Source organism: Hylobates moloch, unplaced genomic scaffold (genome assembly GCF_009828535.3).
Source record: "Hylobates moloch isolate HMO894 unplaced genomic scaffold, HMol_V3 SCAFFOLD_10, whole genome shotgun sequence".
Taxonomy (NCBI): Eukaryota; Metazoa; Chordata; class Mammalia; order Primates; family Hylobatidae; genus Hylobates; species Hylobates moloch.
In genome coordinates, this window is record NW_026652285.1 from 101,938,929 (window position 1) to 101,953,560 (window position 14,632).

At 52.3% G+C, this 14,632-nt stretch overlaps 1 protein-coding gene across 1 annotated transcript; it reads right to left on the reverse strand.

Moving 5' to 3' along the window:
- Positions 1 to 363: 363 nt before the first annotated feature.
- Positions 364 to 14,031, reverse strand: PTGES (prostaglandin E synthase). Its single transcript, XM_032165384.2, has 3 exons — positions 13,859 to 14,031; positions 9,579 to 9,661; positions 364 to 809 (listed from the first exon to the last, which is right to left on the reverse strand). Exons 1-3 carry the CDS (start codon positions 13,982 to 13,984, stop codon positions 560 to 562), a joined length of 459 nt encoding a protein of 152 aa, XP_032021275.1. The 5' UTR covers positions 13,985 to 14,031; the 3' UTR covers positions 364 to 559.
- Positions 14,032 to 14,632: the final 601 nt, after the last annotated feature.

Sequence of the window (14,632 nt, forward strand, 5' to 3'; positions counted from 1 at the left end):
CCAGATGCCACCTTACCCACCCCAACGGGAGGCAGGAGGCTGCTGCTTGCTGTGTGATTAACACCCAGCCAGGGCGCGTTGGTGTCTGCGCTAGAGATCCTGTCCCCCCAAACTGGCTCTAGACAGTCACCGGCAAGAACGCCCAGTGCACTGGAGCATCAGGCCAGCTTGGGCAGCAGGGAACACCGGGAACGCGCAACCCAAGACGAGGTGCTGGCCCGAGCTGGTCAGACACTTCCATTTAATGACTAAAAATCACACATCTCAGGTCACGGGTCTAGGAAAAACCACACACACAAACACACACACACACACACACACACACACACACACACACACACACACAACACACACACACACACACACACACACACACACACACACACACACACACAGACACACACAGGCCCACTGGGCCCAGAGACCCACACGCGCAGCAGGCTGCCAGGAAACCAGGACTCAGGGTCCACCACAATCTGGAAGGAACATCAAGTCCCCAGGTACAGCCACAGCGGCTCTTGGCCCATGGTCTGGTGGCCAAGGAGGCGTCAGCTGCTGGTCACAGGTGGCGGGCCGCTTCCCAGAGGATCTGTAAAGCCATGGAGGCACAGGGGAGCTGAGCCAGGGTGTAGGTCACGGAGCGGATGGGTGCCCGCAGCTTCCCCAGGTAGGCCACGGTGTGCACCACACGGCCCAGCAGGAAGACCAGGAAGTGCATCCAGGCGACAAAAGGGTTAGGACCCAGAAAGGAATAGACGAACCCCAGGAAAAGGAAGGGGTAGATGGTCTCCATGTCGTTCCGGTGGGCCCTGGGGAGACAAGAGGGGTGCGGTCAGCCAGGTGTTAGCTTTGGGGCCATAGGCCCTTTTGAGAGTGTCATGGAAGCTGGGGTGCTTTGACCCACTGGGGGTCATTTCAGGCATATCACACAGTCAAATCCATTCATGGCCAGGTCAAGGAGATGGATACCCCAGAGTCCGGAAGAAGGCAGCTCCAAGCTTGTGCTGGCAAGCAGCTGAGGCAGCGAGGCCACGTCATGGGCTGGGAGTCACAGAGCTACTGGTCCAGGATGCTCTTACCTTACCTCTAGGGCTTGCCAGGACCCCACTCCTGCCATACTCTCCCCCGCCTTCCTCTCTAGCCCTTGGACACCAGGCAGGAAAAGTGGGACTCAGAGGTGCTGAGTGCTTTACAGAGCCAACGAGTAGAGGAGCTGGGATTGGAACCGAGTTCTGACTCGAGTTTATGCTCTTTACCTCCAGGGCAGGGCTTCTCTGAGTCAGGCCCGAGGTCATCCTCCTTCTGAATGCAGCTTCCTGGGCCCCTCCTGAGTAGAAGGGGTTAGAGCCCAAGAGCAGGCCTTTGAAATGAATGCCGGGCTCTGTCTCCTTCTTCTCCTAAATCTAAGTGCCACCCATCCTTTCAGGGACAATCATAACAAGATCCGCTTCCACTCACTGGAGCCAACCGATGGCCAGCCCCCGGTGGAGCGCTTCATTTTACACATCCTTTCCTGCCTCTTTTTTGGTTGAAAGTAATCAAGCATGTGCATATGTGTGGCGGGGGCGGAGGGGCTCTGTATAACGCCACCGTAAATAAATGACCAAGAAAGAAAACTCAGAAAACTCACCCACTTCTGCTGGTTCACATTTTCCAGACTCCTACTAATGGCCGGCTTCCTTTATGAAGGGTGGGGAGGTTAAGTCCCATAAATTAGAGACTGAATGAGCACCTAAACCCGTAGATTGCCACATTGGAAGCTCAAATAAACAGGAATGCAGTGTCCAGGGCATGACCTCCCCAAGGACAGGCCACACGTGTGAGGTGCAGGAACAGAAGCATGTTCTCCAGGCCTTCCTGCTGACATGCATTCCACCAATAACACCGTATCCTCGGGCCAGGCCCAGACTAGCAGCACTGAGTGGGGACCCACTGCAGGGTCCTCCTCTTCCCTCCCACTGGCAAGACGATTCTTGGGCCAGGGTGATGGTGTGTGGGCCTGACCAAAAGAAAAGAGGGGACCTGGAGTGCTTGGCCACCCCACACTGTAGGAAGCTCTGCAGCGTGCCTGGGGTGGGGATGGGCAGGGAAGCCTGAATGATGAGAAGCTGGCCCTGCAGGGGAAAAGCATTCCAGAAGGAAGACCAGTGTGTGCAAAGGTCCTGAGGTCAGAATAAGCACAGTGTGTTCAATGTGCAGAAAAGTGAGCCCATGGCTACAGTGCGGTGCACAAGAGGGAGTGGGGCAGAACGAGAGCGGGAGAGGAATTCAATCTGAGTGTACAAAACTCCTGTAAATCCAGCAGGGCCTAGCTCTTTCTCAGGCCAAACTCAGGACACAGCCCCTGGTATCCCGAGACTGATATGAACCCCTCTTCTCCTTTTCCCCCAGATCCTGACCGTGCAACCCAGACACAAGGAAAGCAAGTCTGTGGCAGGGCAGTTCTCACCCAGCGGTGGGGAACACTGTGGCCTGCCTGTGTCAGAGGCTGGCTCTGGATAGATCCTGGGGTACTGCCCTCAGGGAAGACATAAGAGGGAGATTACAGACTCATGCCTGTAATCCCAGCACTTTGGGAGGCCAAGGCGGGTGGATCACCTGAGGTCAGGAGTTTGAGACCAGCCTGACCAACATGGTGAAACCCTGTCTCTACTAAAAATACAAAATTAGCCAGCCGTGGTGGTGCATGCCTCTAATCCCAGCTACTCAAGGGTCTGAGTCAGGAGAATCACTTGAACCAGGCAGGCGGACGTTGCAGTGAGCTGAGATCGTGCCATTGTACTCCAGCCTGGGCAAAAAGAGGGAAACTCCCTCTCAAAAAAAATAAACAAATAAAATAAAAGAGAGGGAGAAACCAAAGACTGGGGCCACCTCCCTGTCAAGTAAGTCCCCTACCAGGACTGATGAGGAAAGGCAATAGGTGTTCCTCCAAAATCACTCCATCTTTGGCCGGGTGCAGTGGCTCATGCCTATAATCCCAGCATTTTGGGAGGCTGAGGCTGGTGGATCACTTGAGGACAGGAGTTTGAGACCTACCTGGCCAACATGGCAAAATCCCATGTACAAAAAAAAAATTAGCTGGACATGGTGGTGTGTGCTTGTAATCCCAGCTACTCGGGAGGCTGAGGCAAGGAATCACTTAAACCTGGGAGGTGGAGGTTGCAGTGAGCCAAGATCGTGTCACTGCACTCCAGCCTGGGCGACAGAGTGAGTGAGACTCTGTCTCAAAAAAAAAAAAAAAAAACCAAAACATAAAACAAAACAAAAATCACTCCGTCCTCTGGCAATCGAGCTGTGGGTATCCACATCCCCCTACAGGCTGATTAGAGGGACACCCTTGGAAAACTCATTTTTTATTATTTCCCAAAATGAGGTCTGCCTGTCACAAGTGATTCACAAGGGAGTGCCACCTGGATGAGGAGTTTTGTAATGTTTATTTGAAAGTTTCAGGAAAAGCACAACCAGCATATGCAACCCGTTCACTCAGCTATTCCTTAAAGTATGTGTTGATATTTTAAGAGTAAGTCCTTTGGGAGGCTGAGGCGGGCGGATCACGAGGTCAGGAGATCGAGACCATCCTGGCTAATATGGTGAAACCCCATCTCTACTAAAAATACAAAAATCGGTCAGGCGTGGTGGCAGGTGCCTGTTGTCCCACCTACTTGGGAGGCTGAGGCAGGGGAATCTCTTGAACCTGGGAGACAGAGGTTGCAGTGAGCCAAGATTGCGCCACTGCACTTCAGCCTGGGCGACAGAGTGAGACTCCGTCTCAAAAAAAAAAAAAGAGTAAGTCAATGTTTGGAAAGCTGTTAAGAGAATCATGGTACAGATAGTTCACAAACATAGCCAAACCCTGAAGAGTGGGTGAAGGAAAGAAGGTGGGGAACACAGGGTGGGAAGGAGGAACAAGACGGGAAGTTCATGGCAGACATGGATCCTGCTCTGCCTGGCACGTCTGCAGGCTGGGGAGGAGCAGGCCTTGCAGAAAAAGCGGGGACTGAGCCCCACCTTCTATTTCCAGCCATTGGGCAGCAATTCAGCGGTCACTAGCGTGGGAGGAGAGGTGGTCAGGAGCTCTGACTGTCAGCCCCTGGGGCTGGCCCAGCCCTCCCTCCCTCGTCTGGTCTGTCTCAAACCTCAGAGGGGCCCCTCCGAGGCCGCAGTGGCCAGGGACAGGGAGCAATGGAGACACCAAGGAATGATGGGAGAAAGCTCACCTCCCTCCTCCCACCTCCAGGCTCCAAACCGAGAGACATGGAGGCAGGCACGTACCACAGACATGCTCGGGTGAAATGCATCATTCAAATCATAACCATTTTTTAAGGTAAAAGCCACCCAAAGCAAATTCCTACTAGACTGGACTTGTATCGCCTCCTGCAGCATCAGGCCTGCCCTCACCCTCCACAGACTTTTCCACACCAGCTGCATTTTCCTGCATAGGTGACAGCGGTGAGGACAGTGATCCCCAGATGGCCAGGACAGGGACGGCTGCTGGCTGCTCCACAGGGTCTCCTCCTCCCTCCCCCAGCCCTGCTGGCATCCACGGTGGCAATTTCCTTGACTTTGTATCAGGGTTGATACAATGCAGTGCCTGCTTCGTTTCAAAGGCAGGTATACAAGACAGTGAAATCACCTTCCCGTAGAGGGACAGCCTCGGAAGCAGAGCCGAGAGTGCCAGGCCCCTCCTCAGAGTGCCAAGTGAGTGAATTCCTGGAAAGTGCTTACAACACTCCTGGACACTGAGTAGGGAGATCTTTTTTTCTTTTTTGAGACAGAGTCTCGCTGTGTGCCCCAGGCTGGAGTGCAGTGGCGTGATCTTGGCTCACTACAACCTCCACCTCCTGGGTTCAAGCGATTTTCGTGCTTCAGCCTCCTGAGTAGCTGAGACTACAGGTGAGCCCCACCATGCCTGGCTAATTTTTATATTTTTAGTAGAGACGGGGTTTTACCATGTTGGCCAGGCTGGTCTCAAACTCCTAAGCTCAGGTGATCTACCCGCCTCAGCCTCCCAAAGTGCAGGGATTACAGATGTGAGCCACTGTGCTCAGCTGAGTAGGGAGATTTTACGCAAGCCGCCATCTCCTCCATCACCATCACCAGCCCTGTCCTGGACACTCGCTAAAGCTCATTTCACCCTCTTGGCTTTGCCAGACTTTCTGAGTGCCCTCAGATGCTCAGGCCAAATGAATCAAAAGCACGTTATGGGGCTGGGTGTGGTGGCACACACCTGTGATCTCAGGCTGAAGTGGGAGAATCACTTGAGCCCCTGGAGTTTGGAATCAGCCTGAGCAACATAGCAAGATCCCGTCTCTACAATAATAAAAATGTAAAAATTAGCCAGGCATGGTGGCACTTGTCTGTGGTCCCAGCTACTTAGGAGGCTGACATGAGAAGATCGTTTGAGCCCAGGAGGTCAAGGCATCAGTGAGCCGGGATTCCACTGCACTCCAGCCTGGGCGACAGAGCAAGACCCTGTCACAAAAAAAATCATAAAATAATAAAAAACCGGGCGAGGTGGCTCACGCCTGTAATCCCAACACTTTGGGGAGGCCGAAGCAGGCGGATCACTTGAGGTCAGGAGCTCGAGACCAACCTAGCCAACATGGTGAAATCCTGCATCTACTACAAATATAAAAATTAGCCAGGCGTGGTGTCAGGCACCTGTAATCCCAGCTACTCAGGAGGCTGAGGCAGAAGAATCACTTGAACCCCGGAGGCGGAGGTTGCAGTGAGCCGAAACCACGCCATTGCACTCCAGCCTTGGCAACAAGAGTGAAAGTCCATCTCAAAAAAAAAAAAATTTTTTTGAGCACTTCATGGTGCAGCCGGAAGGGAGTGTTAGGCTGGAAACCTCCAGTTCTGCTGTGGTGCTTATTAGCTCCATGGCCTCAGGCAAATATCTCTCACTCTCTGGGACTGCGTTCACTATGTACAAAATGTACATGCTGGATGGCATCTAAGGGACTTCTCGGGCTGACATTCTGGGACCCAATTTCCTGACAAACCAGTTTACTCAGTTTAAGTCTATACGCTCCAAACAGAAATGCTCCAAGCTTAGGTTGCACGTTTGCCTCCCTTCTTTGGGACCACACAGGTAACCCCTCCGTGCAGTTCCACACACCCAACCTCAGATTCCGGCCCAGATGCACATTGCCAGGGACTCCGGATAGGTATCCTGAAAAGGTGGCTGGTCCCTGGCTTCTCCCAGAACTAGGCTCACATTTGAACTCCAGCATGTGCTAACCTGCAAGGCAGATTTATGCTCCAAGAACCAAGACTGAAGTGCTTTCCTATTTGACAGAAGGGTGACTCGAATCATACCATAAACCCTGGTCTAATATTTAACCAACTTTTGCTTCCAGGTGGTCTCCCCCTTCGGGTTCCAGCCAGTTCTCCGGTAGCAGACGGCAGGATATAGAATTCTCTTAGTTCTGCACACTCAAGTTTCCATGAGGTTCTGTGACATCAGATGGCGGAGGAGGGGCCCAGGGGACCCAGGCACTCCCCAGGTCTGACATGGGCCCAGTATACAGTTTGCCTCCAGTAAGTCCTCACCAAATGGCTATAAAGTATTATTAGAGAAGAGGCACTCAGAAACTGCTGAAATGAATTTCAACCATTTAAACCCCAGTACTATAGATGATGGGTTATTTTGGGCTGGGTGCAATGGCTCACGCCTGTAATCCCAGCACTTTGGAAGGACAAGGCAGGTGGATCACCTGAGGTCAGGAGTTTGAGACCAGCCTGGCCAACATGGTGAAACTCTGTCTCTACTAAAAAAAAAATACAAAAATTAGCTGGCATGGTCACAGGTGCCTGTAATCCCAGCTACTCGGGAGGCTGAGGCAGGGGAATTGCTCGAACCTGGGAGGTGGAGGTTGCAGTGAGCCAAGATCGTGCCATTGCGTTTCAGCCTGGGGGACAAGAGCGAAACTCTGTCTCAAAAAAAAAAAAAAAAAAAAAAAAAAAAAAGAAAGAAAAAAAAAAGAAAAAAAAAGATTGGTTGGGTGGAAATGTCTGGGCACCACCCGGGTCTATTGTCTCTCCATAGGGCATGGTTTCAGCCAGTAAAAATAAACCAAGTATCTGTAAGGCCACTTGGCCACTCGTGTGCCACATGAAAGCTTTGCTACATAAAAGCTCTGCAGCCTGGGAGGAGCCAAAACGCATGCTCTTGGTGGCTGCTGTGAGCTGGCCCCGGGTGACCCACCATCCTGGCCTCCTGCTGCCTGGACAGCTCATCTCATCCTTCTCCACTGTCCAGGAGGGCCGAGACAGCCAGGGACAAGAGTCACCAATGGAAGTCGTGTATGGAGAAGGCTTTTGTTCATGAAAGTACAGCCAGTGCTTAGCACAGTGTCTTGGATATAGTAAGTGCTCATTAATGGAGAGACAGGCCTCATATGAAGGATTTGAAAGGGTAAAATAGCAAGGAATTTCACTTCCTACATGACACAGGTCTGTAATTTTTTTAAAACCACAAGTGGACATATTATTGTCAATGGCCAAGAAAAACATAAGAAAAAAAACCCACAGACTTTCTTTCAAGTGAAAGAAATTTGTATTATTTAAATGACAGTGTCCCACCCATTTCTGCCTGTGATGCAGGGGAATGTGTTGAGACCCATGTAACAGTTTGTCTCCGGCCTCAGCCTGTCCAGCTCCCCGTCCTCCCCACTTCCCCTTCGAGCTCTTACGATGACCCCAACCCCTGGAGTGCCACCGCCTCACTCTCCAGCTAACTGGTAAAAGATGGCAGAGCAGAAACTGCCAAAAAAATTTTAATATTGACTGTGATTATGTGAAATTAGCATTTAGTCTCTGATGGGATTTTACGAAGCCAGTTTTTTAAGAATCTTTTTTTTTTTTTGAGATGGAGTCTCGCTCTATCCCCCAAGCTGGAGTGCAGTGGCGCAATCTCAGCTTACTGCAACCTCCGCCTCCTGGGTTCATGCCATTCTCCCGCCTCAGCCTCCCTAGTAGCTGGGACTACAGGCCCGTGCCACCATGCCCAGCTAATTTTTGTATTTTTAGTGGAGACAGGGTTTCACCATGTTGGCCAGGCTGGCCTAGAACTCCTGACCTCAAGTGATCTGCCGGCCCTCAAAAATGTTGGGATTATAGGCGTGAGCCACCACATCTGGTCAAGAATAATTTTTTTAGTAACATTTACCAACATGGAAAGTGTTCGCAACATAATGTTCATAAAAGAAAATCAGAACTCCAAATTGGGTGTACCTAATGCATGCCTAATTTTATGAAAAATATTTAGATATAGAAGACAAAGAGGAGAGAGATGCAAGTGTGAACCGTGATTAGAACTGTGAGCGGTTTTCCTTTCTGTCTCTGTGTTTTTTTAGTATTGCCCAAATCGTCTGTAATGAGTTCTAATTTTTATAATGAGGAAATTCATTTTAATTGACCAGGGGAAATGTTAAGCATATGAAAAGATGTTCAACTTCACTAAGAATAAAGAAGTGCAAAGCAAAACGAAAATGTGATATAAATTTTCACCTATCACCTTGGTAGCGATCCACCCAAATATGCCAATACAATGAGTTGTCAGTTGAGTTGTTAGAGGGATGGAAAAATGGCTCCCCCACCAGTAGTGGGAAATGATTTTGTTGCATCCTGCAGTTTTGCTCACACATATCCATAAAGGCAAATGAAAAAAGTGTTGAGGCTGGGTGCGGTGGCTCACGCCTGTAATCCCAGCGGTTTGGGAGGCTGAGGCGGACAGATCATCTGAGGTCAGGAGTTCCAGACCAGCCTGGCCAACATAGGGAAACCCCATCTCTACTAAAAATACAAAAATTAGCCAGGCATGGTGGTGCGTGCCTGTAGCCCCAGCTACTCGGGAGGCTGAGGCAGGAGAATCGCTTGAACTTGGGTGGCGGAGGTTGCAGTGAGCCGAGGTGGCACCACAGCACTCCAGCCTGGGCAACAGAGTGAGACTGTCTCAAAAAAAAAGAGGTGTCGAGGCCTTCTGTTCATAACACAGAAGGAGCCCAAATGCCCATCGCAGGGGAATCGATTAGGGAAGTTATGGGCTGTACATTCAACAGAGTGGCAACATAAATACTGGAGCACCCATACAGTGAATGCAACTCCTCTGTGAGCCGATAGGGAACAATCTCTGTTGCCATATTAAAAAAAAAAAAAAAAAAAGCATAGTACAGACCAGTGGATAAAGGGTGATTCTATGGGGCAGAACGGGAAAAGCGTGGCACACGTGTTTGTAAATGCAGAAAATCTCTGTGGGAAGATGCATGGCCATTATCAGGAGTGTTTGCCCCTGGCCAGTAGAATTGCGTAGTGCCTGGAGGTCAGAGGTAGGAGGGAGACTGAATTTTCACTGAAGACACCTTTCCCCTTTGTAATTGTGAGTCATGACCACGTCTTACTTTTCCAAAGTTCATTCTAAATTAAATCATTGAATAAAGTAAAACAGTCAGAGAAGATCAGGAACACAGAAAACCTCAGCCCCTGGGAGTCCTCCAAGCCCCTGTGCGCGGAAGAAGGTCTGAAAGGGCAGGCCGTGGCCAGGTGTGGCCAGGCCGGGGGCCCGAAGTACTTGCCTGAGGCAGCGCTCCACGTCGGGGTCACTCCGGCAATACTGGGGGCCTCCATGTCTCAGGGCATCCTCGGGGTTGGCAAAGGCCTGAAATATACCAGTTGAGAGTCACTCCTCGTGAGACAAACGGCCCAGTCGCCTGGGGCTATGTTTTGTCCATGACCAGAGTTCACAGTGGCAGGACAGAGGTGCAGTTACACACACGCCCATCCAACCATCATCCACGATTCCTACCCTGAGCCAGGGGCTGGTAGCTCACCGTGAAAAGGCCCCCTGTCTCTGCTTTTATGAAGCTCACAGTCTGATAGGGGAGTTGCCTATGAACCAGGGAAGGCCAGGGTGTCTCATCTGTTAAGGAGAAGACATGGCTGGCCTTGAGAATGTTTACGTGGGACCTGACCCAGTCTGAGGGTCTGAGAAGGCTTCTCTGAGGCAGTGACATGAAAGCTGAGGCTTAGGGCTGGATGAGGTGGCTCACACCAGTAATCCCAGCACTTTGGAAGGCCAAGGCAGTGAGATCACTTGAGCCCAGGAGTTCAAAACCAGCCTGGGCAACATAGCAAGACCCATCTCTAAAACAAGCTAGGTGTGGTGGCTCACACCTGTAATCCCAGCACTTTGGGAAGCCAAGATAGGAGGATTGCTTGAGCTTCCAGGAGTTTGAGACCAACCTGGGCAACATAGCAAGACCCCATCTCTAAAACAAACAAGCTGGGTACAGTAGCTCGTGTCTGTCATCTCAGCACTTTGGGAGGCCGAGGCAGGTGGATCACTTGAGCTCAGGAGTTCAAGACCAGCCTGGGCAGCATGATGAAACCCCATCTCTATAAAAAATACAAAAATTAGCTGTGTGTGGTGGTACACACCTGTGGTCCCAGCTACTTGGCAGGGGGGCTGAGGCAGGAGGATTTCTTGAGCCCAGGAGGTCGAGGCTACGGCGAGCTGTGATCTCGCCACTGCACTGTCACCACATGCACACCACTGCACAGCCTGGGCAACAGAGCCAGACTCTGTCTCCAAAAAAAATAAAACAAACAATCTGAGGCTTGAAAGATGCATTGACATTAACCAGATGAAGGGAGGGCTGGAGCAACAACATTCAAGGCAGAAGGGACAGCACGTGCAAAGGCCCTGAGGCCGGAAGAAGCCGGGCATGTGTGAAGAACAGAAAACCAGCACACTGGAGCACAGAGGGCAAGGGACAGGGGCCCAAGATAAAGGTACAGGGGTCATCAGGGGTCTTGGCGGCACCTGAAGAATTTGGACTTTGCACTAAAAGCCATGAGAAGATCTTGAGAGCCCTGGGCTGAAAACCCAGCTCCGTGCTGATTAACCACAGGATCCTGAACTCTGAAAACTCAGGAGAAATCACAGCTCATGTGCCATGTGACGAGTGAGAGGGAGACCTGGAGAAGCCGCTAGGACAATGCCTAGCACAAAGAGGTGCTCAGTGAATTGTCACTTTCTCTCATTGGAAAGCAGAGACATAAAGTCACACTGCGATCATCGGAGGCCCATGACTCCTGCTCCACTGTTCCCTGCTGGCATCCAGACAGTCAAACCCCACCAGGCCCACAGCAGAGCCTGAATCTCAGCAGCAGGTTTTGTAAATTGTTCAGCTGATGGCAAATCCTGTGCTTCTGACTCATGACTGTCCCCCAAGGGATGGTTTGTCCTTCCTGGTGGGCCTGCCCTGCCCTACCCCAGAGGAGAATGCAGCTCAGATCTTCGAGATTGGAACCTTCACACCCAAAATTCCTCTCTGCTGGCCCTTAAATCAGTGAATCACCAACACCGAAGGCTCTGTCCGTGGATCCGTGATATCTTTCAAGGGGCCTCAGCATACAGTGGGCACTGCCTTTAGGAGTCCACTGCCCGTGGAGTTGCTCCCCCCGGGAGATACAACTCAAATACAAGTCAGCCAGGTCAGAGCCAGCTGCAGTGCAGACCAGGAAGCCCCCAGTGTCAGCGGCCGAGGTGCCACCTTAGCTGGGGTGGAGGCCAGCCTTTGGTTGCTGTCCCTTGAAAGTGACCTGAGGTTGCTGTGCTCATGTTAATTTCAGTTACTTATAAGTCTTAAGGACAAACATTGGTGGGGCATTGCATTCTCCTGGCACCGCTGTCACGACCCCTGTTTACAGATGAGGACACTGAGCTCCCAGACTTGTCCAGGTCCCCAGGCTGGTGGGTGGAGGAGCCAGGGCCTGTGACTGTCACCTCCAGCAAGTCCTTCCTGGATGACACTTAGCACCCAGAGATAAGAGGGGGCCACGTTGTCATGAGGAACACCTCAGGAGCAGCCCAACGAGTGGCGGTTTCCTTCTGTGGTGTCCCTGCCAATCAGGCAGAAAGGCTCTGGGACAGGTTCACCTCCTCCCTTCCCTGAATTCATGTTAAAAGGAAATCACAGCTGGACACAGTGGCTCACACCTGTAATCCCAGAACTCCAGGAGGCCAAGATGGGAGGATCACTTGAGCCCAGGAGTTTGAGACCAGCCTGGGCAACATGGCAAAAGCCATCTCTACCAAAAACAAAAAATTAGGAGCAGTGACACACACCTATAATCCCAGCTACTTGGGAGGCTGAAGTGGGAGGATCACCTGCGCCCGAGAAGTCGAGGCTACAGTGAGCTATGATCGTACAATTGCACTCTAGCCTGGGCCACAGCGCAAGACCCTGTCTCTAAAATAAATAAATAAATAAATAAATAAATAAAGGAATCGCTGGCCTGCTGTTAAGAACCGAAGCCTCAGCCAGGTGTGGTGGCTCACACCTGTAATTCCAACACTTTGGGAGGCCGAGGCGGGTGGATCACCTGAGGTCAGGAGTTCAAGACCAGCCTGGCCAACATGGTGAAACCCCATCTCTACTAAAAATACAAAAATTAGCAGGGCGTGGTGGTGCACGTCTGTAATGCCAGCTACCGGGGAGGCTGAGGCGGTAGAATTACTTGAACCCGGGAGGTGGAGGTTGCAGTGAGCAGAGATCATGCCACTGCACTCCAGCCTGGACAGCAGAAAAAAACAACAAAACAGAAACCCCCGCCTCCAAGACAGGATGTGGGCTCTGAAGCTGGACACTAGAGTTCAAACTGTGGGGTTGTGTGACCTTCACAAGTGATGTCTCCTCTCCGCGCCCAGGTTCCTCACCTAGAAAACGGGATGACTATGGCGCCTCCCCTGCCCCTCAGGGCTGTGGCGGGGATCTCACGCTCAGCTGTGGGCCTCACGCTCACATTCGGCCCTCTGGGAAGGATTCAATGAGTGAATGCAGCTGTTCTGCTTGATGCCCGGATCCCATATCCCAGGACTAGCCAAGGCAGGGAGAAGTCAGAAGCCATCAGTGCTGTAGCCTCCGGGGATCCTACAGAAGTGCTATAGCCTCCAGGGATCCTATCACTTGGGCAGCTGCCCTGCCTTTAATCCTGCCTGTACCTGCAGCAGGGCCTGAGCCTGGCTTGTGGCCAAGATCCTCACTCCCCAGGATCCACCCGCATGCAGTGCCAGAGCCAGCCTTGCCTCGCCTCGCCTCGCCTTTGAACTGGACACAGGGGAAGACAGAGACAGTTTCAGGAAATGACTGCTTTATTAAAATACCTGGGGAGGAAGTAACAGGTGCCTGGGGTCTTTCTGCATTCTGCCGCCAGGACAGCCGACAAGCTCGGCCTATGACTGCAGACTCGCCGTCTGGTGTGACAGATGCTACTGGAACTTAACCCGGCCCAGCTCTGGGACTCATTAATGTTGTTTTGGTTCAGGGGCTGGGATTAGTGGGGAAATTCCTCACTGAGCACCCCGACGGTGCCCGGCTGGGAACCGGCCTCTGGAGGCTGCAGTGGGCTTGTCAGTGACACTTGCCAGGAGTTGGGAATTTCCACTTCAACGTTTCTCGGACTCCTGTTTTGCCGGTTCCCACTCCACCCAGATATCAGACCTCCCGTGCCGGGAAGCCACCAGGTTAGACAGAGGCTTTGTGCTATCACGCTCCCACACTCCACCCTCCAGAACCTGCTTCTCTCACAGACACTCGCTGGCTCTCTCCATGCCAAGAACTCAGCCCGGTCGCACGGCAAGCGAGTAAGTGCTCTTAAGCCAGAGAGGAGAAGGTGCAGACCTTGCTGACACGCAGGACTGGCAGGGAGCCACCCGGCGGGGCTGGAAGAGGTGCCCACCTCCCAGCCCTGCACACACCTTGGCCACGTTTCCCTATCCCGAGGCTTTCCTGACAGGACACGGAGAGAAGCAAGTATGACCCAGGCAGGGGACCCCCAGGGAGGCACGTACCTTCTTCCGCAGCCTCACTTGGCCCGTGATGATGGCCACCACGTACATCTTGATGACCAGCAGCGTGCTGCAGAGCAGGAAGGCCGGGAGGGCCGGGCTGCTCATCGCTAGGCTGTGGGCAGGCATCTCTGGCCAGCGAAGCTCAGCTGTGGGTGCGATCAGCTCGACAGAGGAGCAGCCTGCAGGGAAAGCACAAAGGGGGCGGAGAGAGCCTTTCTGCAGCCAGCACCGCCCACGCCCCGCCCCACGGCAGCGGTAGCAGGGCCCCCTTCTCCTGTGAGGAGAAAGACAAGCAGCCCCTGGAGCTCTAAGAAGCAGAGAGTCTCGAGGTGTCTCGGACCCAGTCCCTGGCTCTGGATCCCTCCTTCCTGGCAAATCCTCAAACACTTTCAAATCTCTTTCAAAGCTGTTTCCTTACCTGTAGTGTGGGAGCACGTGGTGCTGCCTGCCTTCTAGGGAATGATGAGACGGGGCACCTGGCAGGACCTCTGCACGTGGTGAGTATCGCTGCCTCCTGCCCACCTCCACAGGGTCAGGGTAGGTGGTGGGCGTGAGAACCATGCCATGCACCCCCACACTCAGCCTGGACAATGGAGCTGCAGCCACAAGGACATGACTTTGCCATCTGTGGCAGGCTGAAGGACACCCTCCACCCCTAAAGACAGCCATGTCTCAATCCCTAGAACCCGTGACTGTGACTAAGTGGCAAAAGGGACTTTTCACATGGGATTTAGTACGGATTTGAGATGGGAGAAATTATCCTAGTTTATCTGG